The following is a 26129-nucleotide window of genomic DNA, read 5'->3' as shown; positions in this document are numbered from 1 at the left end:
TTAAGTCCTAATAAATCATTATTACAGTATGTGCATTGACACATGGATGATGCAACTGTAAAATTAACAGGCTTGCATCTAAAGAAACAATAGTCATATTTTGGTCAATAAACTGTCTTAAAACAAAAGCATATCCATACATACTTCTCACAGCATTATAAATAAATTGTGCTCCTGGATCACAATGATAGTGTCCATGGTTCAAGTGTGACTGGGTGCTGTTTGATGAGGAGTTTGCATGTTCTGGTACTCCTAAAAACATGTTCGAATGTGAAAGAGAGTGTAATAGTGGCTCTGAATGAGACATGGCAACATAGAAGATGGATGTACGAGTAGCAACCAGCTCAGAATGCGATCCCTTGACACTCTCCGACTTCTTCAGTATCTTATCCTGTCACACGTGTCCATCATTTCAAAAACGTCCTCACTGAAGTCGTTGTACTTCAGGCTGAAAGAAATTGGGAGACAAGAAACCCGGCTGTTTAGGCGGAAGCTGTTTGCGAAGGGAAGTAAGGTGGGTGGTGCTTACACCATTTCCAGCACGTTGGGGCTGTCCTGCATGACTTGGACCAGTGCGGGGACAGAAGCGTCAGTCATTAGGTTGTTCCTCAGCTCCACACTCTTCAGAGTTCGACTGGCTCTTATTGCAGCACACAAGTCTTCAACACAGGCGTCCGTCAAACCCGTCATTTCAACGCTATCAAAAAATACAACAACAACAACAAAAAAGTACACCTCAGCCAAGCTTTTCCATTAAAACTAATATAATATACAATTGTAATGAAACACGTTCTCAACCCACTCCAGCTCTTCCAGCAGGCAGCCCGGATGTGCAAGAGCGTCCCACAGATGCTTCACTCCTCCATCACCCACTTTATTCAGTCCAACAGCCAGAGACTTGAGTCTACACGTCCCACTTTTCAGCACTGAGCCCAGTTCTTTGAAGACCGGCACGGTTAACTCGCATCGTGTCAAGCTACAACATGAAAAACACACAATAATAACAGTGCTAACCAAATTAAACAAAACCTCGGAGAAATATGATGAGTTATGGTCGAGGATAAACTGCTGCTTATACAGGTGATTTTACCTAAGTTTTTCCACTGGACAGCCAGGTCGACTGAGGGCCTGGCAGAGCTGCAGCGCCCCCTCCTGTCCCACATCGTTCACTGACAGATCCAGCTCAGTCAGACTGCAGTGCTCGGACGTCAAGGCCTCCTTCACGTGAGGGCAGCAGGCACCCGAGAACTCGTTGTCGAAAACACTGAGGCAAGAGATAAGCAGACAGCAAATAAACATGGACCTTATGTTCGACACCCCTGCTTTACACTCTCAGTCTTAAAAATCACTTTTATTTATGTGAAACACAAACTCACATGCCACGCAGCCACCAATTCTTCATACTAAAACACTTACTTGAGACTTTGTAGTTTGCAATGTTGGTGTTTCAAGGATTCGACCAAAATCTCCACTCCGCTGTCACCAATGTGATTTTGTGTCAGATTGACTTTCCTCAGCGGGGATTGAACCGAACACAAAGCTGCTGATAAAGCCTTCATGGATGCTGCGCTCAAGTTGCAGTGTTGTATCCTTAAATATAAAAGATCAGGTTAGTTATTCAGCGTCCACAGCCATTGAGTTGAATAGAAACATGTAAATACAGAGTGAAAAAAAAAAAAAGGTAAATACTGGAGCTCCTCCAGTTTGCAGTGAGGACCATGCAGAGCTCTGCACAGTTTGCTGAAGCCTTCATCCCCGATCTCGTTGAATGAGATTTCCAACAGACGCAGCTTGGACGTGTTTGAGCTCAGCACAGAGGCCAAATCCTCACAACTCGCCTCCGTCAGTCTGCACGCTCGAAGACTGAAGCAAAGATGAAGTAGGAAAAAGAAAAATTAAAAAATCAACAACAAAAAAACACTTCAAATAACATGATAACTTGGTTATTTATACTTTAAATTGTGCAGTTTGCAGTCTTTCAATCCGGAGCACAGGATCTTCAGCTTCTCATCACAGAATTCAGAATTAGAGAGGTTGAGCTCTTGGGTGAATCCTCTGCTGAGGGCTGAGGCCAGATGTGAAACAGCTCCAGTACTCAGTGAGCTGTGTGACAAGCTGGACGACACAAACAACAATCTTACCCATGATCAATACTGAACACATCAAGATAATGTCTTTTTTTTTTTTTTTCTCCCAACCATGCGTTTTCTAAAGTCGACTCACTTTATGACATGTGAAAGACTCATTGCTAGAGCCAGGACCTGTGCAGCCTCTTCCCTGAAATTCTGAGTGTGGTACAGATTCAATGTCTCCATCTCACCAAGACATGTGATGACATAATTCAGAGCTACAATGTCCTGAAGGCTCATGTCACGGTAGCTCATGGCTATTCGTAACGGGGAGGTGATAATCTCCTTCACCAAACTGTCATTTTGAGCTTGATGAAGCAGATGGAAACATCTGTGGTGCTCGTCTTTGCGAAATCCTTGCAGCGTGGCCTTTGAGCTGCTTTTAAACCAGCTTTTGAAATCCTCGATCTGCTCAGAGTTGAACTCCCCCAGTAGGATTTCCAGTGGTCGGCGCTGAAGTGGCTCTGAAAGTCCCGACAAGAAGAAATCCAGAAACTCTGAACCTTTTCTGTGCTGCTCCAGCCTTTTCTCCAAACCCTCATAAGCAGACTTATCCAAAAACAAACATATCGCCAATATAAACTCTTGAATGAGCCGAGTGTGGAAGGAGAGGACACGTCCGTCCGACTCCAAAAAAACATCAACTGAGGTGCCGAACTGTTGAAGACCAAAGGAGTCCATTTGCTCTTTGGCAGAACCTGAACACGGTCCCAGAGAGCAACGAGAAGCCATCCTGCCAAGCGCCAAGACGAGTTCCCTGCTGGACGCCTTGCCCAGTGAGAGTGTACGAAGCAGGTGGACAAGGATTTCTACAAACACTTGAGTCAACGTTTCGGGAAGCTCTGCTCCAGAGTCAAGCACAGACTTGTAGACAGAGCAAACTGTCCAACAAAATCTTGGCGCGGTAGAGAAGCCATAAAACCCCACAGTGCGCTCCATATGAGCGAGGGCTTTCTTGGCCGTAGCAGGATCTGTAAAGAAGCTGTTGAAGTAAGCCTCTCTCTGGGGCTTCAGAAACCCTAAAACCTCCACCACGTGGTAACCACTGAGAAACTTCAGGGACTCAGTCGGCCTTGTGGCCACCACAAAGGCAGCTCCTTTCAACAGTGATCCATGAAGCAGACTGGCCACTAAACAGGACACTGAAGCTTCCTGGCTTGGGTCAGAACATAGGGTGTGGACGGACGGGTCCAGACTGTGTTCGTACTCACTGAGACCATCAAACAGGAACAACACACCCTCGGGTTCTTGCAGCAGGGGATGGACAGACGCTGGAGTGTGACTGTGATGGCGTTGGAGCAAAGTCTCCAAGGAGAAAGCTCCCTGGAGGGAATTTAACTCACCGAACTGGAAATAGAACACGTGCGAAAAGCTTTGAAGCCGTTGTCCTTTTGCCCAGTCAACAACCATGTTCTTCAAAGCAGTGGTTTTACCAGATCCTTCTGCACCTACTAGGACAACAGCTCTGTTCTCAGCAGATAGAGCGGTGTGGATGGCTTCATCAACTGAGGACCAGTCATCCTCTGTCCCCTGAGCTCCAGCTATGTACTTATTACTGCTGATCACACTGACAGGCAGCTCTCCACCAACAACTGTTGATTTGCCCTTTGACCTCAGGATATGAGCCAGCACAACCGCTTTGTCCATGGTGTGTCTGAGAATACACAGATTAAAATACACAGTTAACAGGAAAAAAAACACGTGCAACACAGATATAAAGTGGATAATCCAGTTACCTTGGCTGCAGTTCTGATGGAAAATAAATCAGAATAACACACGAACAAGTTGTAAGGACTTAAGATCACAGCAAACGGAGGGACTGCCGGGTTTTGTGCAACGTCGCATTCACGCCCAAATGCCCTTTTACTGGAACATATCAGGAAGTGAGAGGACGTTAAACCCTGAAGTTTGTCTTGCAGGCGACAGAGGGCGCAAAAGCCCAGGGAAAAGAGATCAGACCATTCGTAGGTAAAGATCTACAGTTATAAAGTATGTGCGGTGGGACCGGGGCTTTAGTGCCGTTCTTTTTTGCATTTAGCAAAAAAAAAAGCATTTTTTTAGTTTTAAGAAGTGGACATGGAAACTCATTATTGGGACAAAGTAGTCTGTTGCTACCTTCCAGTTGGGCCTTCCCAACAAATCGGGTTCAGTGCATTCCCCATCTCTCTGTGCCGCTGGCCAAGACACTAAACCTTAAGTTTTTTCCCAATAGTGTGCCAGCATCTTCCATGGTTGTCATTATGAATGGATGAGTGATGAGGCTGATCATGAAAAGCTTGTGTACCTTTTTCTTTCTCCCTGCAAAAATCCTGAATATCTAGTGTAACGAAAAAATATGCAAGTATTTAAACAAGATATCCTGCTTCTCTGGAAAGTGTATTATAAATAGGATTGTTAAAATTTTTAAGCATGTATACATGATGAAAGGTTTGTCAAAGTCTCTGGAATCAAGATTTATTTTCTGATCCTGTTGTCTGACTGGATTTGTAGTGTTGTGTAAAGTGACATTGAATACCCAGAGGAGTTAACTACAAACAATATGTTTAGAAAACACCAGAAGATTAAAAACAGGTGAGAAGGATATTGAATTTGGATTTTTTTTTTAAAGTTTATTTCAAAAAAGATAATAGAAAAAGAAGACAAATTACTTTTTATTCCAACACAGAAAATTGTAATTCATGTTACAAAGAAAAGATGCACACGGATCAATGGTACAGTTGTTTACAAGACTATAGACTGGACTTGATCTTGGGGGTGACTGTGGTGGTCTGCGTTCTCTGCTTTAGCTGTATGTTCTGTCGTGGGTTTCCACCGTCTTGATGAAAATTGGACTCGGCTTTTTCCGCTCGGTGTCTGTTGTAAAGACGATGGTGAAAACATCCTCCTTCACACCAACAGGACAACGTGGCACTATAATCTTTGACGGAAATGAAGATCTTCACTCTGTGAAATACTTACTTTTGGTGGGCACCATTTGGATGTTGAGAATACACTCCTGTCCAAGTCTGTCAGCAATAAAGCAGAAAATCCACTTTGAGCACTGATGTAGTTAGTGGTTCAGTACTGTGAGTATGATAAGAACGTACTGCTGCAGCTGGCAAATAAAAAAAAAAACTTTAACATCCTTATTGTGGAGTCTGTTTTTATTGTAAAAACAAAACAAAACCACACCTGAAAAAAAAGCTACAACTGTCAGACATGTGCTGTTTGATAAGGTTTTTTTCTGCCTGTGAATGTGAGTTATGGGACCGGTGACTAAAAAGCATTCATTGCATTTTTTAAGTTATCACCAGCAATCGAATGCCTGAGGCTGTTTTCTACATTCCAGTCTCGGGGTGTGTGTGTGTGTGTGTGTGTGTGTGTGTGTGTGTGTGGGGGGGGGGGGGGGGGGTTTACTCCTTTTTTCTAAATGAAGTTTGCTGTATGTTCACTATTAAAGTCTCCAACCAAACTGCTGAGTTCTACATGATGTGGAGTATTCCGGGATCCATATGCACAACTCACCTTTCCTCCTCTCCTTCCAGTAGCTTCCTATAGGTGGAGATCTCAATGTCCAGAGCCAGTTTGACGTTCATGAGCTCCTGGTACTCTCTGACCTGCCGGGCCATGTCCTGCTTGGCCTTCTGCAGAGCCTTCTCCAGATCTTGAATACGGATCTTTCCATCCAGCACTGCCTTTTCCCCACGTTGCTCCACCTCGGTTATGCTGCTCTCAAGGCTGGTGCGCTGGAACACAAAGCAAATTTTTAAAAGATTCTGATCTGTTTTGTGGACAGCATGCTCATTTATTGATGACATTGCGCTTTCATTCCCCTTTTATTGCATGAAAACTGTTTTATGATATTGCCCTTTTATGGAAAAAGAAATCAGAAGAAAAGCTTGCTGTCATTGTGTAATAACAAATCTCAGCCGGAAGAGGAATGTTGTGTCTCAGATATGCAATTCATGTATTTCCATTCATTTTTGCAAGTGATTTCGATAATTCCTTGTAAAGTGTCGTATCATTTCTGTCCCTGACTTCCAACAGGTCAGGAGGTTTATAACTCTTCCTCTCACCTGCATTTCTGCATTTTGAATCTCATGGTGCAGGCGGCCGATCAAACGCTTAAGCTCAGCGATTTCCCCTTTGGCGCTTCTCAGCTCGTTGTCATACTGGTTGGCTTCTTCAGTCATCTGCTCAAACTGGTGACAAACAGGGAGTAATGATTTTTCTAAAAACACACACACACAAAAACCCCCCAGCATCTATCATGCTTGAAGCAGCTGCTTCCACCTAATTGATGTTCTTATACATTCATGAGCTTCAGGAAACTTGTTCAACTACTTCTATCAAATGGGGAGCCTAATTGTTTTATAGTTTTTGACATGGACACATCCGAATGTTTCTTCACCCCAGGCGCCGTATTGAAGTCTTTCACCTTTGTCTTGTGCCAGGCTTCAGCTTCTTCACGGCTGCGGGCAGCAATGTCTTCATACTGAGCCTTAACATCTGCCACGACCTGATCCATGTTCAGGTCACGGGAGTTGTTCATCTGCACCACCACGGATGTCTCCTTCAGGCTCTCCTGCAGCTCACGCAGCTCCTTGTGACAAAACAACACGTACAGGAAGATTGAGAAGACGCAATGCAAACAATAACAGAATTTCCTGTTCTTTAATTCACATTCTTGAGATGATGAGAATATTTCAATACCAAATTATACAGAGCTGTGAGGAAGGTAAATTCATCACGTAGAGCAGACACTCTGTCATCCAGATCCATCTTGGACAGATACCCAGAATCCACATCCTGGAGGCAGATTTTAGAAAGGGGGAAAAAAAAAAAAAACAACACAAAATTCCTTTCAAATTGCACATGAGATGCGTCCTTTTGGTAATTTCATATGGGCTTTAAATGAGGGTTGTTCAAGTGAAATGTTTGCCTCATCTAAATGTAGCCACTCACTCTACCTTTTTGATCATGACAAAGTCATTCTCCGTTTCATTCCTCTTGTTTATCTCGTGCTCAAATCTGAAACACCCCAACATTACTCGGATTACTGATGTAGATCTTATCAGGCTGAACATTTGGATTGGCTTCTTACCCCCCCCCCCCCCCCCCCACCCCACTTACTTTGTCTTGTAGTCATCCACATTTTTATGCATTACACTGTTCTCCATGTCTAGTCTCTGTTTGTCATTGTTGAGAAACTCCAGCTGTTTTTGAAGGTTGGAAATGTAGAGTTTGAGCATTGGCTCAGTGTCAGAAGAGGTGGTGGTCTGCTCCTGCAACAGCTTCCACTTGGTCTCCAGCATTTTGTTCTGCTGCTCCAGGAATCTAACCTGGAATATAAGGAAATGTCACTCGAGTTAAAGAAGTATCTTTTCTCAAAAAAGCTTTAAATCTTTTTTGGCTATATATGAAAGTAAGAATGACACTCAATGAAAGGTTCCTTTACCTTATCAATGAATGAGACAAATCGGTTATTCAGGGTTTTGATCTGCTCTTTCTCCTGGGTACGAACAGCTTGGACGTTGGGGTCGATGTCTAGATTCAGCGGGGTCAGCAGAGTCCTGTTGATGGTAACAGGCGCAATGGCTTGATGAGCTCCAGCGTTAACTCTGGGGATGGAGTAGGACCCCATGGACCTGCTGCTGAATCCTCCAGAGGGGGGGTACACTCCTGGCCGGCTGCTGCGTGTCTTCCTCAGGCTCATGGTGGTGCGTGGCGGCTTGGACAGGATGGAGAGTTCAGGTGCTGGTTAAGCTCTCTTGTGCAATATTTTTTGGTTTTGGCCACTTTATAAGACAGGACTGGGTGTGGCGTGATAGTGAACCTTTGTGAATGTGGGTAAACCAGTCGGACACATACCACCTGCCCTCCCACCAACCCCTACTCCAAAAGATACACTCTTGTCGGGCAGGTATCTTTTCCTGTTTCACGGTTTCAGGTGTGCAGCTTTTCAGTAATGTGACAAAAGTGTTTTCTGAGAGGTGAGCACCAGGTATGTTAGAGAGTGAAAAGAAAACCATGTTCCAGCAGGTCGGCAACACAGAGAATCTTGACAAGAATCATGTGTGGAATGAATGAAATTTCATTGTAGTACCAGTAAAGGAGACTTGTGTGAAACCCCATGTGACAAGATGATAAGCATTAAGTATTAACAGAGTTTTCAGCCATTTTATTTGGGATATTATCAGAAGTTAATTAAAAAACTAAAGCACGATTCAACATGTGGCCCTTGAGCCTCTCTGCCATGGCCTCTGAATTATACATAAATAAATAATTTTATCTTTATTTTACTCATACACCACATTCATTTTCAAACAGATTCTAATCTCCTGGCTAAAAGATACAAAGAAAATATAAGAATTTACAATAGAGATGTACATTATGCAGTCTACAAGTATTTGCAACATAAAATAAACAAAAGGACAAAAAGACTTTGCAAACAAGAAACTTATTCAAAAGGGAAAATAGACATAATGAATTTAGATCAGCATTGTTATACAGTTTTATGGATGGCCTGTGGTGGCTTCTTCTTTGTAAAATGAAAACACATATTTATAGTAATCTAATGTGGATTATGTTGTAGTATTGGTATGAATGGGTTAGGCATGGAGGCTGAAGCAGTCTGCCACTGATGGAGCTGGTTAGAGCTCTCCAGTGTAACCAGTGGAGTGGGTGAGAGACGTTTCCCACGTTTTCAGCAAAGAGCAAAGATCCTCCTCTCACCCACCTCTTCAAAAGGTCTCCAGGGGTGTCCCCAGGACAGAGCTGTACGTCCTGACCGGGTCTGTCCAACCTGCTCTTGTCTCATTGTGTTCCGGAGAGGCTCCCAGCAAGGCTGCTGAAGACAATGGGAGGAGGTGAGGGAACCCAAGCTGGGTGTGGAGCAGAGCGGAGCAGACTGGAAAGGTGTGATGAGAAGCAGTTTGAAGGAGGAAGGCCTGGATCAAATCTGTAAAAAAAAAAAAGAAATCTAACTCATTTTCTGGCCCTGGCATCCTCGTCCCCCCCTCCACTGGCTCGAGTCTGGCCAGTGATGGAGTTCAGCGCCCCTCCAGACATCAGACAGCTGAAACTTCTGGAGAAGATGGAAAAACATTTAAAACAGCCAGAAAATTACTGGCAAGGGAAAAATGAATGGTCAAAAGTTAGAAAAAGTCAAAACGGGAAATTGATAAATTGCTTAAAAATGTAAAACTGCTTAAACCACAAGTTAAAAAAAACTCCCAGCAAAATTAGGCAGAACAACTGAAACAGTTGAATTCAACATAATACATAAAACGGGCAAAAAAAATCACTTCTAAGAGATAAACAGCTAAAACCTTCATAAAACATTCTTAATTTTAAGTATTAATCATCATTAATGCAATATAAGATAGTTTTGTGTATTTAACAAGTCTATTGTTATTCAATTGTTATCATTTTGACCTAAAAGCTGCAGAGTAAGTCATTCTAATCAGTGAATAACTTGTCTGGTGATTCTCACAGTGTGGCGTCAGGCCCCTGGAAGGCATTGAGGGACTTTAGAGAGATTCTGTGGGTGAAAAAAATCCATCAAAACCATGAGACTAACAACAGTGACTGACCATAAATAAACGAGTACCACATAATAAAATAAAAACATTCAACTAGCTTGAGAAGATGCATGATATATATCTCCTCCTCCCATACAACTGTGCCTGTTTAGAATTCATCCTATTTTCAATGTATTTCAATATTTAATTTGGTTTTCCTGAGTTTGAGAGAGGTTGTATTAATCTGGAGATTTTTGATGAACGCACTGGTCTCTGTGTGTTTTCTTTAATCACAGAGGAGCATTGGGCTTGTTGTGCAGCATTAACATGAATCACAGCCAGTATTTTCTTTTAAACTGGTCGGTATGCTTTTTTCTACGCTTGGTTTCTCTTCCTTTTGAAACCAACCGTCCAATCACCTCCTCCTGCTAACAAAAGCAAACAAACCGAGGAATACATTTCTCATGAAGCCAGGTGTTGCTTCACACCTTCACCTTCACAACATCCAGCTACATATTGAAGTCAGCAGGTTTTACTTTTCCAGGATGTTTAAATTGGCACGGACTACGCGTTACTTCACTGATGATTAAGTTTCTTTTTGTTCTCCTCTTGTCAGCTATGAAGATCGCTTCGTTCAACGTGCAGAGGTTTGGTGTGGCAAAAGTCTCAGATCCAGACATCCTGTCCACCCTGGTGAAGGTAAAACGCCTCCTCTCTGGATCACTGAGGGCCAGCGCACTGGAACTCCACTCCTGACATGCCACTATCAGTGTTTGTTTGTAGGAATCTGTTGATTCTACCAGGCTTTGTACTGAGTGTGATGATATGTTATTACTGTTGCTCTGTAATTATCGCTGTCACTAATGGACAAATGTCAATCGGAAGGTAACGTTTGTCTCACTACTACTGTCTTTCACAGATCGTCTCTCGATATGATATCATATTGGTCCTGGAGGTGGTGGATGTCAGCGGCGCTTCTGTCAAACTCTTCTTGAATGAGCTAAACAGGCAAGTTTGTGTGTGTTCTTTTTCTAAATGAAGGGAGCAGAAATAGCCATTGGCTTTTTAATTCACTCATTGTGACTGTGTTTATCCTCCTCAGGGTCAACACATCCCACCACTACACCCTGCAGCTCAGCACCCGCCTGGGGAGAAACAGATACAAAGAACAGTTTCTGTTTCTCTTCAGGTAACTTTTGGTGTACTTTCTTGATTGTCAGATTGTTGTTGCTGCAACAAAACATAGATTTCGGTCTTGTAGGGATGATGTGGTTGACTTAATCGATTCCTACCAATATGAAGACAACCAGGCACACGACACGGACGCTTTTGCAAGAGAGCCCTATATTCTCCACTTCAAACCTCGCAACACAGGTTAGTAAAGAATCGAGCAGACGTGTGTATCCATGGGTTTGTTGATCTAAATCTCAGCCAATGAATGTGTGGCATGTCTGAGTCATGTCTATAATTGTGCGTTTGTTTGTCTTATGGATGTTTTCTCACATGTGGTTAATAGATGTCGACAGCAGGTTTATCAACTTCAGTCTGCCAACACCTTTTGTCTACATCCACATAATCATGACGCTTATCAGGGTTGAACACTTGGAGTCTGCAGAGTTGTTTTTCTCTTTGCAGTGCTGAAAGATATAGTGCTGATCCCAGTTCACACCCGGCCACAGGACTCAGAGAAAGAGCTCGATGAGCTTTATGAGGTCTTCCTGGCAGTCAAAGACAAATGGAAAACTGAGGTGTGTTCAGTTGCTGAACATATATGTATACCAACAAAAATACCATTCGAAAATGTAGAGCGGCCCTTGTAAATTGTCTTATGGTTTCATTTTGAGGGGTTAACACAGCGATACACAAAGAGCACCATCATGAATTAAAGACAAATATAAGACGAGAGACGAAATTAAAGATGAATACACCCAGAAAAAGAAGTGCAGGAAGGGATGTTTCTTCTGAAATTTTTATTTTGGACTTCCTGCAGAATGTAATGATCCTGGGGGACTTCAATGCAGATGGTGCGTATGTCACAAATACGGAAATGAGGAGAATCCGAATTCGCAGTGACAAGAACTTCCACTGGCTGATCGGAGATAACGTGGACACCACTGCAAAAACCACAACCGACCACACCTATGACAGGTGCATGCAAACATGTTCCAAAGTGTTGCTCTCTTCTTAGATTGGAGCCACTTTTTTCTCTCAAAAGATAAAGAGAAGGTGGACATGATCTGATGGGAGAACACTGCTTTAAAGCAGGGATGTTGTGAGATGTGATTACAACAAGAGCAAATCATCCGTAAAACACACACGCATGCATGCGCACAAGCTAAATAGAAGTAAAGTATATCCTTTTTCCTACACCTTTTAGAGCAGACTACATTTGGATTTGCTTATTTTTCCTTCCAATCTTTAGTTTGTATTAAATATCAGTATTTACATATCAAACCAAACACTTTAGTTTTGTTAATTGGAAACGCAAGAAGAAAAATATACTGAAATGATACACTTCTCCAACAGGATTGTTGCGTACGGACAACACATGCTGTCAGCTATTGTCCCTCACTCAGCCAAGACCTTCAATTTTCACAAAGAATTTTCTCTGACGGAAGAAATGGTGAGTCGCCTCTCTGTAGCAGGGAGCTATGCACTTTTATGGCCTTTCCACTGTCCTGTCTGTGAAGATATTTGTCACTCAGAATATGCACCTTCCCGTAGGCCCTGAGAGTGAGCGATCACTACCCTGTCGAAGTCGAGCTATGCGGCTCGCCTCCCTTCTGGATGACAAAAAGCAGCCGCGATTGTACAACACAAGACAACAAAGAAGCGCCTGAGCGCAGGACTGTCACAGGTGATGAGCAAAGGTGCAATTTACTGACTTGTCACCGGTCGCTGTTAAGTTTTTGACGTGTTTTCCCTGGACGAATGAAAATAGACAGTGTTAGATGTGCTGACCCACCTATGTCGGATATTTAGCTCTTCTGGCACGAACACAAGAACATATAGGTGCAATATGTCTGGAATGTGGGAGTGTTGTTCAGGTGAATTTCAAAGATTTCACTTGTTTTCACCTTCATTGCTTAAAAGGGTTGTGACTGAATGCTGTAAAACAACATAAAAGTCAGGTTTTATGACCGGAGATTTTTGCTAATGATCAATAGTTGTTTTTTTTTTACAGGGGTAGATGAACTGACCTCATTAGGATGATGCATTAAAGCAGCATCCAAATGATTTACCTCACAGTAACAACAAAAATGAACACATTTCAACTGGTTATGAGAACATCAATGTCATTTTTGCCTAAATATGCTCAAAGTACAACACTAATGAGCCACCTCATTTAATTCTCATTACATTTGTTAAGAAATACAACAAAAAAGTATTATTTTGTTATATTGGAATGATTATCAAAAATCAGTTGGAAAAGATTAATGGGAAAAATAAATCAAGCAAAACACAAATATACAATAACTTTTCAAATACGAATGTTGAATATGATGTTTAATCACATTGTGAATTTGTGAATTGAAAGTTCAAATGGTATTCAGTGAATTGTAAAAGAGGAGCCAAATGAACGGGGTGGATGAAACCAAGCTAAAGAATCAAAGATAATGTTTTGGGTTTTTTTCAAGGTAAAGAGTGAAGGGTTAAAAATACAAAAAAGATAAAGAAAAGCAGTAGCAAATGTCTGTATTATAAATGTTGATCAAGATGATTGTCCTCTAACGCAATGTTTGTTAAACATGGCTGATGCGGATTTGGTTATATAACTATTTAGACACCAAATGCCTCTCATTCTTGAAATATTATAGCTGATGAAACAACCTAAAAAACAATTTACTGAGCAGACCAAAATAAAACCGTTCTTATGTCTGGGAGTGACAGTGATAGACTGAAAAGAGGATGTGATGGAAATAAGTAAAACTCCAACAACAGAGCAATGGGTCACTAATTTTGCAACATATTTTAACCATATTGTCCAATCGGTTTTTCTTTTTAAGACAAACAAAACACATGTCATCCCGGATTGAATAGAACAACAATATATCATTCTGATAAAAGTCAGACTGCCATTAAAATTCCTTCTCTGTCCATCCATCCATCCATCCATCTTCTAAAGATTTAGGGTCACAAAGCACTGGAGCCGGTTCCAGCTGACTATGGGTAAAGGCAGCATACATATACACTTTCCAGTTTCCACATCCAAGACAGGACAAATTCATACATCTTTGGGAAATTTAGAGCCAACAGTGTGACGGACAGTATGAATATTCAAACTCCAGACAGAAAAAACCCAAAGCGGCAACTCTCTCAATTTACAGACTTCAGTAAACCTCAGGCACGCGTTTTTTGGACTGAGTAACCAGAAAACATACAAACTTCACATTGAAAATCACCCCAAACTCAAACTTGAATCTGAGAGATATGGGTAATAACCACTTCACCACAGTGCAGCTTGTATTCACGGTGAAAACTCAACATGCAAAAACATGCAAAATGCTACAAATATGAATAAGATATTCCCCTTGAGAGCTGCATATTGTAAATGTCAACCAAATTAATGCATATATCCTTGTGCTTGCAGAGAGTTTGGAGGAGGATGTGTTGAAGCTGCAAAGAGAAAACCTCGTGTTGGAGCAAGAAAAACTGCAGCTCCAGATCGCCTTACTAAAACATCGCCTTGACACCCTCAGACAAGAACACTGATCCCTGCGGCATTTCAATGTGTGAAATTTTTTTAATAAAATGCAAACGTTTAAACCTGACCGACTCACTTTACTGGAGGAAGGTGCTGCACAGGATTGTGCCTGAATGTGCATGCTCAGGGTTTGTTTGACCCATGACGAAGTAAAAACTGGGACAAGTCTAATGAGCTGTATTTCAGTCGAACAGAGGATTGAAATAAAAACCTCTTACATTTACCACATTTAAAAACATGACGCATGCAACAAAAGATCTGTGTCACCCCAGATATTTTGCTTTTAAAAGCAAAAAAAGTGCATCGCAAACCAGGCCAAAGAAAGAGGAAGTGCTGTGACGTGTGTTGCATTCAAGGCAACCAAGATAATATCGGACACCCCAAGAACTGCAGTGTGTATTCACAAAAACGTGCCAACATCGAGCCACACATATACTACTAAATAAATTGACATGTGTTATTTCAATCCACTAAACATTTGGCTGCATAATAATTGTATGAAGATAGCGAACCTTCCCTGTCGTGTGACGGAGTGGGTAGTTTTACCCTGTTTGTGGAGGTGCTTGAAGGGGTCCTGCGCTGATCACGTGACTCGTGGAGCTTTAACACCAAAACAAACCCAGGATCGCAGCAACTTGTAAACAACCCAGCAGGAAGGAGAGCCATCCGAGCGATTCTCACCACCTCCACCGAGCTACCCGTCCAGAACCCGTCCAGAACCTGTCCGGAAGACAGGCCGCCTCAATGCATCACAGAGGAGCGAGAACCCCGCGGCGATCATGGACGTACATGACCTGTTCAGCAGCTGCAGAAAGGGCGACGTTTGTAGAGTCAGGTAGTGCAAACGTCCTGTCAAACCTTAAACAAACCTCCGAATATGTCTGCTCTTAGTCGGGATATACCTCAGATGTCCCGGTCTGCAGTGTTTCTGTGAAGTCCAAAACTTGGAAGCATGTTTTGTTTTTGTTTTTTTTGCACATTGGCAAACAGCACTGCTAACACTAGGTGTGATGAGGCAGCCTGTAACCTTAGAAAGGTTTCCAGATGATCTGATGGTGATCAGGATACAGTTGAGATCCTCTGAGGCCAGCAGAATAAACACAACAAAGTCCAGCCCACATCAACACACTCAATAATAATGACAACATTGATAAATTTTCATGAAAGAACCCATGGAAGCCCATTGCAATTACCGAATAATGAGATAATTACCTCATAATTACTAAGGAATAAAAAACAATAAAAACAAAATCTACTGTTTATCCGAATTAATGAGATAGTTGTCTCATAATTACTAGAAAGAAAATTACCTACAAAATCGACTTTTTCTGAATTAACAAGATAATTATCTAGTAATTCAGGGAAACAGTTTTATGGGGGGGGGGGGGGGGGGGGGTTAGACAAACAGCTCGTTGCAGTGGGACAGTGGTGTCTCTTAATTCAACTAGAAGCTCCATTAGACCAGTGTGAGAAACAAGCATGGCCCAAGTCTTATGTTTAATCCAGTTTTTATTTCTGTTTGGGTCTTTAAGGGTCCTCTCTCTGTTTTCTTCCACTTAAAGATACCTCGTTGAACAGAGAGATGTGGACCTCAATGTAAGAGATAAATGGGACAGCACCCCATTGTGAGTACAGTGTGGTGTGGTGCTCTCAGTGACGCTCCATTAATAATAATAACACAAGCTGAAAGGTGAACACTTTTGTGCTTCAGGTACTATGCCTGTCTTTGTGGTCACGAGGAGTTGGTCCAGTACCTGTTGGCTAGTGGTGAGCCTCAATTTTCACTTTTTTAAGTCTGACAAAAATACTGAATTGATGCAAAATTCTACTTTTACAACGTATCGATATCTCCTTGAAATGTTCCACTGCATCATACAAATATTTTGATTAATTTGCCTTCAGGTGCCAAGTGTGAAGCCAACACGTTTGATGGTGAGAGATGTTTGTACGGCTCCCTGAGTGACTCCATTCGACGTCTGCTTAGAGAATACAAGTGTGTCAGCCGCCGAGTCATGCAGCGGGACGATTTTAACTACTTCCTGCACATGTAAGGCTCCGGTTCCTCACCTGTTTCAGATCATCTACTGTTGTAGTGTAGGTCTTTCATATGTCCTTCATGGTTTTTTTCCCCTTCAGGTTACTGGAACAGGGTCAGCGCAGTGACGTCAAGTTCCTGGTTCACGGACAAATATTTCCAGCTCATCGGTGTATTCTCAGCGCACGCTCAGAGTACTTCACTGAGATGTTTGAGTCCAAATGGAAAGGGAAGCACCTGATCACTCTCAAACACCCTCTGGTGAACATATCTATTTTTTGGATAGTTAACATGGTATTCCTTATGCTATTACAGTGTCATATTAGGCAGTAGATCACAGCCATATTGTGTGTATTTATTTTTTTTAATCATTTTGGATGAAATGTGTTTTTATTGCAGATCAACCCTGCAGCCTTTGGAGCCATTCTGCAATATGTCTATACAGGTGGGTGTACTGTACATTACAGCAGATAGTACCCAGGTTTATTTGTATTTGTATTTGTGAATTTGGAAGTTTTGTTTATGTTGGCATTATAGTAGAAGGTTTGAGAGGTGAGCTTTGACTTGGAAGAGATGAAGCTGCATGGATTGTTTGTTCTGACGACTTTTTAGATCATCGGTTGATGAAATGAGGCTATGATTGAAAATATCTGCTTCCAGGCTGAAATAAAGCCATTAGATAATGGTTAAATGCCTACAAATGCTTTATAAGCTCTTAAACATGTTTCAGTGTATCTGCCTTTTCATGCCCACATATTGCTTTAAAAAAATTGTTTAATCTTCTAAATACAAATGACCTGAAGGTGCATCTGAAAGCATAGGAGTGCCCAAACTCAAAACCACATACATGACAAATACAAAATGATCCATATTATTGCACAAATTAGTGTTACAATGCATCCATTCCAGCCGCCACAAAGGGTGGTGTAATGACTATCTGTGTCTTCTATGTGGTGGAATAAAAACACTTTTCAGAGTGTCTCAGAGTTTAATTCCCATTGATTCCTACACACCAGTGACAAGTATTTGCAGAAAAGCACAATCTTATAATTTTTTTTTGTTTGTTTTAATTCTTGTGACAGGACGAATGGATATTGATATAAGTCTTGTGGACGACAGCAGGCGACTTGCTAAGCAGTGTAAAATGGCCGATCTTATAGAAGAGCTGGAGAATAAATGCAAGCAGGTGTATGAATTTGGTAAGAACTCTCTGTTCACATTCGTAACATTGGATCTTTGTGTGGATTACAAGGGCAAATAAACACAGTTTGTCCAATAGCTTTGAGCATTTTCATCCACGTGGCTGCTTTTTTTGTATTTGTCTGTCTGCTGAAATGAGTCTTTATTTCTCTATTCCTGCTGATGAAGTGTCGAATAAGCCGGGGATCTGTGTGAAAGTGCTGAGCTTGGAGCCTCACAGCGGTCAGTTGCAGGAGGAAATGGCTCAGTTAGCAGACTGTGCACTCCCCATTGAATTGAGAGTAAGAAACCTGACTGCACATCCCCTTACTCTTCATTTTCTAGGGTTCAAGGCACCTCTGAATGTTATAATAACCCACTTGTGTTGTACCTCCTCAGGTTGGTTTCGGTGAGCTCCCCTTTAACCGAGTCGATCGCTTTCCGACTTATCCCGACATCTGCTTCAGAGTGGATGGTTCTGACTTCTTGTGTCACAAGGTAACAACGGCGAAGCTTTGACCACCGTCCTCCGTCACACGTCACTTGGCATTCAAACTGTGTGTTTCTGTGCGTTTACAGGTGTTTTTCTGTGGACGCAGTGATTACTTTAAGGCCTTACTGGAGGACCACTTCAGTGAGGGCCAGCAGCTGCAGTCGCAGCCCAGCACCCCAGTGATTACTTTGCACAACATCTCCCATGAAATCTTCATCCACGTCATGTATTACATCTACACTGACCACACGGAGGTTTGTGCACAATTCGAGTCTGAAATTAAGAATCAGGGATAGTATGGTCAGTTTACAAGATGAAGAGTCACTGACAGCTCATTAAGAAATTATCATTTACTGATGGATTTCAAACCACTTGTGGTTGATTAACTTTGTCTTATGTCACCGCACTAAAATAGTAAGTAATAAAGCATCTGCTCCCTTAAAATATGTGAAAGATTTATTGGTTTCCACACTGTCGCGTGAGTGTCCCCTGCACAGCTCTGACCTCTGGCCTGTGTTTTCCAGCTCACCACCGACGGTGTGTTGGACGTGCTGTGTGTGGCTGACATGTACCTGCTGCCGGGGCTCAAGCGTCTGTGTGGGAAGACGCTCGCCAACGCCATATGTGAGGACAATGTGCTGCGCATGTGGAGGATGGCCAAGCTTTTCTGTCTGTCTCGGCTGGAGGATCAGTGCACAGAGTTCATGGCCAAGATCATCGAACGGGTGTGTGTGTGTCTGTGTGTGCGTGTGAGACATAAAATCAGACAAGAACTTAAAAAATTACAACATCATTGAAATCAACTTTTTTACTGAAAGACTAATTTGATCATACACCCAGGAACCCCCTCCCCCACCACGACCTGTACAATTACAAAAACAAAGATGACGGAACAGCATAATATGCAATATGTGAAATACAGTTTTATTCTGTAATGGTGAGTTCCTTTTCTCTGAGGATAAACTCTTTGGGCACTCCCCCCCCCCCTCGCAGCTGGTGGAGCAGCCCGAGTTCGCCGAGATGGTCAAAGAGGACGCGGCATCGCTGGAGGAGCGACACGAGACCGACTCAGTCCCCCTGGTAGATGAGATCCGATACCACATCACCAGCAATGTGCAGACGTACAGTGCCATCGAGGAGGCCAATCAGAAGCTGGAGGCCTTGGAGGAGCTGCTGTCCAGCATTAATATTGACTGTTGAAGGGTCTGCAGGTTTGGAATTCAGTGCTTTTGAGGAAGATTGTAAACTGACATGCTAAAATACAAAAAACAAACAAACAAAACAAAAATATAGCAGATGAATAGGAAAATGTTTGTGTTATTTTTATTTTTTGCCCAAACTATGTGACAGAAGCTTGTTCAGGTGTTGGCATGTTTTTGAAAGCCTTTCCTTTGAGATACTCAACATTTCTTCAAAGAGGATGAAAATGTGTTTGTTTTAAGGTGGTTATGTGAAAAAAGTTGCATCAGTAGAAATACTTCACACGAAATTATATTTATTTCATTTTAGGTGATCCAAATCATGATGTGGGACTTTTTTATTAGATGCTACAACATGTTTCCATTATGTAGTTCATATATGAAGGCACTTGCTCTTTAATTTTTAGGTGGCATTAGTTTGAATTGGACTGATGTACAGTAGACCCCCCCCCCAAAAAAAAAATTCAAAAACCCATGCCTTTTGTTCCAATCTGGATAAGTGAAGCTTGTTTTTGCAGTTAATCCTTCCTGCCTAATGTTTGTTATAAAGATGTAGTTCGCGTCATCCTTCATCTTTCATCGTGCTGCTTGATTGGATCATCTGCTGCTCTTACTTTTACCCAATAAAGTGGTATTATAAACTTCAGGCGTGTGTTCTTGAACATTGCATGAACTGGACGTTTGAAGGCCAGGCCTTTCTTTGTGGAGTTTGCATGTTCTTCCTGTGTGTTAATCAGTCACACTAAATTGCCCTGAATAAGGATAAGGCAGTATAGTAAATTGATGTTGGAGTGCAGTTAAATAAAAGACCTGAAGGTGGCGACATTTCTCAGTTTATCGCCCTATCTTTGTGGGGGTTTTATTACGCCACATAATAGTTGTTTTCCAGACCTTTTCACGTGTGGGAAAATAAATAAATCCTTAATCCACCCCTCTGAACTCATGGGAACGTTTTCTGAATGGATCTGTCTGACAGTTGTCCGTTTTTCAGATCACTTATTCATCACAAGTTCACAATGGCGAGAAGGAGGGGAGCGAAGACATGAGGCGCTGAGACATGTTAGTCGAGATTTAGATGTCTGTATATGTCTGTCAGAGTTTTGGCCCTGCGGTTTACAAACGTCGTCCCGGTGGGCTTCATCACTGCAAAGTGTCCCAGAGGAGAGGACAAAGCTGTGGCGCCTTGACGGAGCCCCGAGGTTCAAACCCCAATGAGGAGAGGCTGTGGCCACATTAAAGTGCAGTTCAGCCCAAAACACTAAGGCCATCCTTCAGGAGACAAAACCCTTGGCTTCCCGCCCAGCATCCTGAAAGCGTACATGCTGAAAAAAGTCGAGAATAAACAATACAATTAGTTATTACCCCAACAAGCTTCTTTTACCAACGTTTTATGGTTGTTGCTAAGCAGCTCAGTGTGGTTTTAGTCTTGGGTGGGAAAGTCCAGTTTATTATGTGGCACCTCCAGACAAATGCATATTATATTTCTCAGCATTTTATTCACTTTCCTTGGAGACTGTGTTTATGAGCTGCTTAACTCTGCTTAAGTCTATTCAACACCTCCACAGGCATTGGCCTTGAATTGGCCTTGAGTCAGACTAGCACAGTGCAAAGGCCCGAAAAACGCTGACCTTGAATGGAAATCACAGGCAGACTTTCTTTGATAAACCAACTTTAAATAGATGTTAATGTATCTCAAGGCCAGACGTCCCTTGTTTTTGAGGTTGACGCTTTTTCTTCTTCTTCTTTTTTTCCCAAATCTTGGATGATTTGATTAAATGGATGTTAAACTGCTAAATGTTATATTATGCCGACAAAATTTTAATTCACAATTCAAATCAACATGAACTTTTTAAATCCACTGCAATATATTATCTGATTGAATATTCATACAGTATATGGGTCTTAATGTGTTTTTTTTTTTCATTTTGTGTGTGTCCAAGCTATGAATCATATGTCATGTGTCAAGCTGAGTCTTCCCAAAGGAAGAAAACAATATTGAAGCAGGCAGTAGGGGGTAAAATCTTATGGCCTGTGAGTCATAGCACTGTGACTCAGAGACATGAGTGTGAGATCTGCAGTGATCTGCAAAGCAACAAATCCAAGCACTGGAAGTGCAAGGAACCTATTGAAACCCGAGAGATTAATAGAGTCCGAGCACTGAAAGTGCAAACCACGATGACCATTAGCCATAGCGCCACTTGCTGGAACCAGGAAGTTGGGCCAACATAACCTGTTCATGCTCCAACTGACCCCAAGTTTCACATGCGTCATTGGAGGACAATTGTATGGTGATTGACATTCTTATTTGGAGTCCCGTAAGTAGAGAGAACCCGTTCAAGGCTGCTTGCCATCAACCACTCGTCTCACACCCAATCATCAACATCACTGCCATCTTCCTCACAAAGAGTACAACACCCCGTTGTAAGTACAACACCCCGTGGAGAAAACTCATTCTAACCGCTTGCAGTGTTGGGCAAGTTACTTCCAACATGTGATATATTATTGGCCACTGGCATTTGAAAGTAATTAGTTATGTCACTCTAAATTGTACTGTGTTAAACTTTACTTCACTTTTGAGTCACTTTCACCAAAATAACTGCAGAAATGTTACAAGGTATTCTAAATTATTGAAATGCAGTTTATTGCAGCTCAATATACATTCAAAGGACCGTGAGGCAGCATAATGGCTGTACAGGCGCCTAAAGCTACTAACACCTTCATATAATAGGCACAGTAAAGGCTCATGGCACAAAACAACAGAAGTCACAATGACGGTCAGAATCACAGTTAGCTTCGATTTAAAACCAATGTGAGCTTTCTATCTTGAAAATTACACTTGCTGTGGCCAAACGTCTTTTCTGTACCTCAAATAGGAGAAAATTTGATTTTCAATAACACAGACAGCACATTTCTTGCATATCTTGATATTACTTGTTACAATAATCAATCCCAACCTACCTAACTTATTGGGTTAAAACTAATAAACAACTGGTTTAGGTGACAATAAATACTATTATTAAAAAAAGTGTTTATTCATCCATTAACATCCAGTGTTTAGATTCTTTGCCATTTTCAATACATCTAATTCAACACTTTTCTGTTGTATGACAATTACATTCAGTTGAATGGCAGTTACACCGTATGTATTATTTGCATGATCCATTACATACAGGAAGAGATGTTATTGTTTTTCTTTTTTTTCAAATTTCGAATTGGATGCAGTGGAAAACATATATGGCAAAAAATAACCAATAGATGCCACTGAAATTTCACCTGTTGATTATTTACATAATATTAAGAATTATTTGTGAATAAAGTTTCTTTAAAAAATGTTTTTACATTTGTTTTGATATAAAAGCGAAGCATTATCCCATTAGAGACTGAAAAGGGAGTTTGTGGCAGTGGATATCCCTTTTTGTGCATCCAGACAGCAGAAATATGTCTAAAAACCAGCCATTTAACTGACGGCTGAATGACTGACCAACTCACTAAGCTATTGACAACCAACCAACCGAGAGATAGAGAGATTGAAGAAGGAGGGATGGGGGTGGTAAGCCCATACTTAACCAGAGTGACCTGAAAGGCTTCGTTCTCAGCCACGTCTTCTTATAGCCCACCTTTATTTCTTTATCTTTCAAAAGGCATGGAAAAATACAGCTGCATATCTCTCTTATGCGCAGCTCAAAAATAAAGCATGTTTTTCTCGTTCTGCTGTTTTTTCAATCCTGGTTTGGCTCCAGAGACGTCCTGAGTTTATTTTTCATTACACAGTCTTAATGCTCAGGCCAGAGTAGAGCAGCCAGCCCCAGCCAGCCATTATGTAAGAAATGGCAAAGACTGTACGCTAAACTGAACGACAGGCTCTCGCCACGAAGATCTCTTGATAGGATTGTCTTGAAATGAGGCAGTGAGAGCAGCCCGTCTCTTTCCCCCATGTTTCTTCTGCTGTGTCATGCAAATACCCAGCAGAAGATGCCTATAAAGTTTCATAAACAAGGATTGCAGCTCAGGCTTATCAGCTAGGAATTCTGTTTATCTCCCTGGTCTGTGTGAAGGCTGTGTTTGGAAGTGTGACAGTCAGATGCTTACACTTAACATAGCCACGGTAATATGGGATTAAGCCTTACATGCTCCCTTGAAGTATTAGCAGCCAGGGGACAGACAAGCAAGCGGGCAGTGGTCGTACTAGCTTTGTCCAAGCCTACAGGCTCTCTGAGAAAACAGAGTAAATATATCCGCAAACCTGTACATTGCAAAAAAAAGAAAAAAAAAAAAAAAAAGAAAAGTGGATTCTGTTTCATTTTCAGTGGCTGTATCTGGTGCATGCAGGTCAGATGGTTGACCCCCCCACACCCTACCCCACCCCCACCCTCCTTATTCACTTATTCGTCCTGCTTGTGTGTTTGAGTAAGGCATAATATAATGCTGCACCGGAGGTGAGTCACAAGGTTGCCTGTAGAGAACACAGCCAGCTCTGCAGAGAGATACAAACAGCGTCTGCATGTGAGACAGGATTACACTGTCACCATGTGACTGTTCTGCCCTTAGACAGACCTCTAACAAAAGACAGGCTAAATCTATCCAGGACAACAACCTCTGGCCCCGGGCCCTTCCAATGTAAACAGGCAGCCAAATTTCTACCAACTGGATGCACCAAAGTTGCTTCTGCGGTGAATTTAAGAGGCACACTCATACAATCCAGTGTGTTTCTGTGTCTCAAGCATTCTGTGCCTATATAATAATACAAATGTCCAGTTTTGCTTGGGGTCATAATAAAGGTTTTCATCAAGCTATGTGTTAATTTTTGAGGTGGTAGCTTTACAGTGGTGATAAGCTGAACTGGAATATGATGAAAAGATTTTTCTTTAAATATTTGACCCTTCTCGTATATGTTAATGAGCAAGCTCAAGATTAGAACACAAAAAGATAAACAGCTCAGCATGACTGTGAACTACAGCCTCAAAATTGTCCTTATCGATTAGTAAAATATCTCTGATTATTGGTTTACTGGTTTGAGTTCAAAAGGCCGATATTTAACCATTAAATACCAACTGCTGAGGAAGGGCATCCAGTGTTGGAAAAAAAGAAATGTGTGTTAGTTATCTGGCCTGGAGGTGTCAGGAAACATTACTGACTGCATCACATCTGATACTAAAAGTGCAATAATATGTCAAATTGATCAAATTTGTCATGACCTCCACCTCTGGCTCTGCCTAGTGGCAGCATTTTTTCCCTTCTCCCTCCCTCCTTTCCTTTTTCCTAGGTGGGCGTGTGCGGCATGCTGTGTGAGGTATGGAGGAGTGCAGTGCTGATTACCTGAGTGCAATCACCTGCGGCAGGGTGTGGTTTCACTCAACAATGCACCCCTCTCTCTATAAAGCTGGCATCAGATGGAGACTCAGCGTTGGACCGTAAAACTACCTACATACCGGACCTCACCCTGCTGCACTAAGCTCCTGGTTCGATGAGTTCTTTACCTCGTCACTTATTAATAAAGTGTTCTGAGACTAATCCTGATTGCTGTGTTTCTGTCCGCACCTGAGTCTCTGAGTGTGAACCGTGACAGTACAGTCTGACAATGATGAACTCAGCGGACAATGTGACCGGCACTGATCAGGCCTCTCAGGCACCCCTCCTAGAGCAGGCTATGGCTAGTCACGGCGCCAAGTTGGGTCGCCACGATGTGCTACTGCGCACTTTAGTTGAGAGTAACAATGCATTGTTAAATCAAGTTTCTCAGCTAACCAGCAAGGTTAATTCATTAGCCACAGTTATGTCTGCATCCTCAGCTGACCCGGTAGCTACCGTCCCCACTCCTAGTTCGGCATCTCCCGACACGAATCCGTCGCAACTCCCATTTCTTCGTGAACCCTCTGTGCCTGTGCCAGAGCGTTATGCTTGAGATTTAGGTTCCTGTCAAGCATTTTTTACTCAGGTCTCCTTGGTGTTTGAGTTGCAGCCTGTCTTATGCCTCTGATAGGTCAAAGATAGCTTATTTGGTGGGGTTGTTGAAGGGCCCGGCGAGGGATTGGGGAGCATCTGTTTGGGAGAAGCAAGGGGAAATATGCTCCTCATATTCAGCCTTCACCAATGAGATGAAGAAGATATTCAACCACCCTGTTCGGAGCCGGGATGCCGGAAACCGCCTTACCACCTTGCGGCAGGGGGCCAGGAGTGCAGCGGAATTTCCGTGGAATTTCGTACCCTTGCCGTGATGAGTGGATTCAATGATACAGCCTTGCAAAATGCCTTCTATCAAGGTCTCAACGAGGAATTGAAGGACCAACTCGTCACACGAGAGGAGGCTGCCAACCTGGATACCCTCATCGCATTGACGATTAATCTGGATAATCAACTACGGGAACGCAGACGAGAACGCAGCCAGAAACTCTACCCTACTGCAATCTGCTTCTCGAACCCGGTTCAGGCAAGTCCAGTGAACTCTCTGTTGTCTGAAACTGAACCGGAGCCCATGCAGATTGGGGGGCGCAACTCACGCCTCAAGAGAGGAAACGACGCCAAGCCACAAACGCTTGTCTGTACTGTGGCAAGACTGGCCATTACATTGCCACCTGCCCCACCCGGCCGGCAAAAGGGGTGGCTCATCAGTAACGGGAGGAATCCAGGTGAGCCGAACCATGACCTCCTCCCCTCCACGTCTCCAGCTGGCCGCTTCTCTCTGCTGGCGAGTTCAGCCTGTCCCAGTGAATGCGTTGATTGGCTCTGGTGACGAAGAAAACTTCCTGGACAGCCAAGTCGCTGAGCAGCTCCAGATCCCAATTGAGCCTCTTGAAGCTCCTGTTGAAGCCCGAGCACTAAATGGTCTTCCGTTAGCCCAAGTCCGGTTCCGATCTGTCCCTGCAAAGTTGGTGTTGGCTGGCAATCAT

At 42.5% G+C, this 26129-nt stretch overlaps 4 protein-coding genes across 5 annotated transcripts; 2 read left to right on the top strand and 2 right to left on the bottom strand.

Annotated features, from left to right (window-relative positions):
- Positions 1 to 156: 156 nt before the first annotated feature.
- LOC308130507 (NACHT, LRR and PYD domains-containing protein 3) lies at positions 157 to 3997 on the bottom strand. Its single transcript, XM_080496910.1, has 9 exons — positions 3866 to 3997; positions 2224 to 3783; positions 1954 to 2115; positions 1690 to 1863; positions 1417 to 1590; positions 1091 to 1264; positions 803 to 976; positions 530 to 697; positions 157 to 448 (listed from the first exon to the last, which is right to left on the bottom strand). Exons 2-9 carry the CDS (start codon positions 3774 to 3776, stop codon positions 379 to 381), a joined length of 2649 nt encoding a protein of 882 aa, XP_080353036.1. The 5' UTR covers positions 3777 to 3783; positions 3866 to 3997; the 3' UTR covers positions 157 to 378.
- A 1070-nt stretch (positions 3998 to 5067) lies between these two features.
- On the bottom strand, positions 5068 to 7824 carry LOC308130506 (keratin, type II cytoskeletal 8-like; the record flags this gene model as incomplete). Its single annotated transcript, XM_080496909.1, has 8 exons — positions 5068 to 5134; positions 5634 to 5854; positions 6185 to 6310; positions 6547 to 6711; positions 6822 to 6917; positions 7079 to 7139; positions 7242 to 7450; positions 7567 to 7824. The coding sequence occupies 8 exons, from the start codon at positions 7822 to 7824 to the stop codon at positions 5068 to 5070; spliced, it is 1203 nt and encodes a 400-aa protein (XP_080353035.1).
- A 2303-nt stretch (positions 7825 to 10127) lies between these two features.
- Positions 10128 to 14349, top strand: LOC308130687 (deoxyribonuclease-1-like). Of its 2 annotated transcripts, XM_080497118.1 has the most exons (10): positions 10128 to 10152; positions 10248 to 10330; positions 10551 to 10639; positions 10734 to 10820; positions 10893 to 11005; positions 11267 to 11379; positions 11622 to 11779; positions 12158 to 12254; positions 12356 to 12501; positions 14223 to 14349. In XM_080497118.1, the coding sequence occupies exons 2-10, from the start codon at positions 10250 to 10252 to the stop codon at positions 14320 to 14322; spliced, it is 984 nt and encodes a 327-aa protein (XP_080353244.1). In that variant the 5' UTR covers positions 10128 to 10152; positions 10248 to 10249; the 3' UTR covers positions 14323 to 14349. The 2 variants fall into 2 exon arrangements, with proteins under 2 accessions (XP_080353244.1, XP_080353243.1); XM_080497117.1 differs by lacking the exon at positions 10128 to 10152 and having other exon boundaries at positions 10153 to 10330.
- Positions 14350 to 14962: 613 nt separating this feature from the next.
- On the top strand, positions 14963 to 19844 carry abtb1 (ankyrin repeat and BTB (POZ) domain containing 1). Its single transcript, XM_080497308.1, has 12 exons — positions 14963 to 15171; positions 15899 to 15961; positions 16048 to 16103; positions 16239 to 16383; positions 16473 to 16632; positions 16771 to 16816; positions 17454 to 17570; positions 17740 to 17852; positions 17950 to 18048; positions 18130 to 18297; positions 18568 to 18768; positions 19037 to 19844. Exons 1-12 carry the CDS (start codon positions 15116 to 15118, stop codon positions 19241 to 19243), a joined length of 1431 nt encoding a protein of 476 aa, XP_080353434.1. The 5' UTR covers positions 14963 to 15115; the 3' UTR covers positions 19244 to 19844.
- Positions 19845 to 26129: the final 6285 nt, after the last annotated feature.

This window comes from Blennius ocellaris (assembly GCF_963422515.1).
Source record: "Blennius ocellaris genome assembly, chromosome: 5".
NCBI lineage: Eukaryota > Metazoa > Chordata > Actinopteri > Blenniiformes > Blenniidae > Blennius > Blennius ocellaris.
Note: the sequence above shows the minus strand (reverse complement) of the source record. Positions and strands in the feature narration are given on the sequence as shown.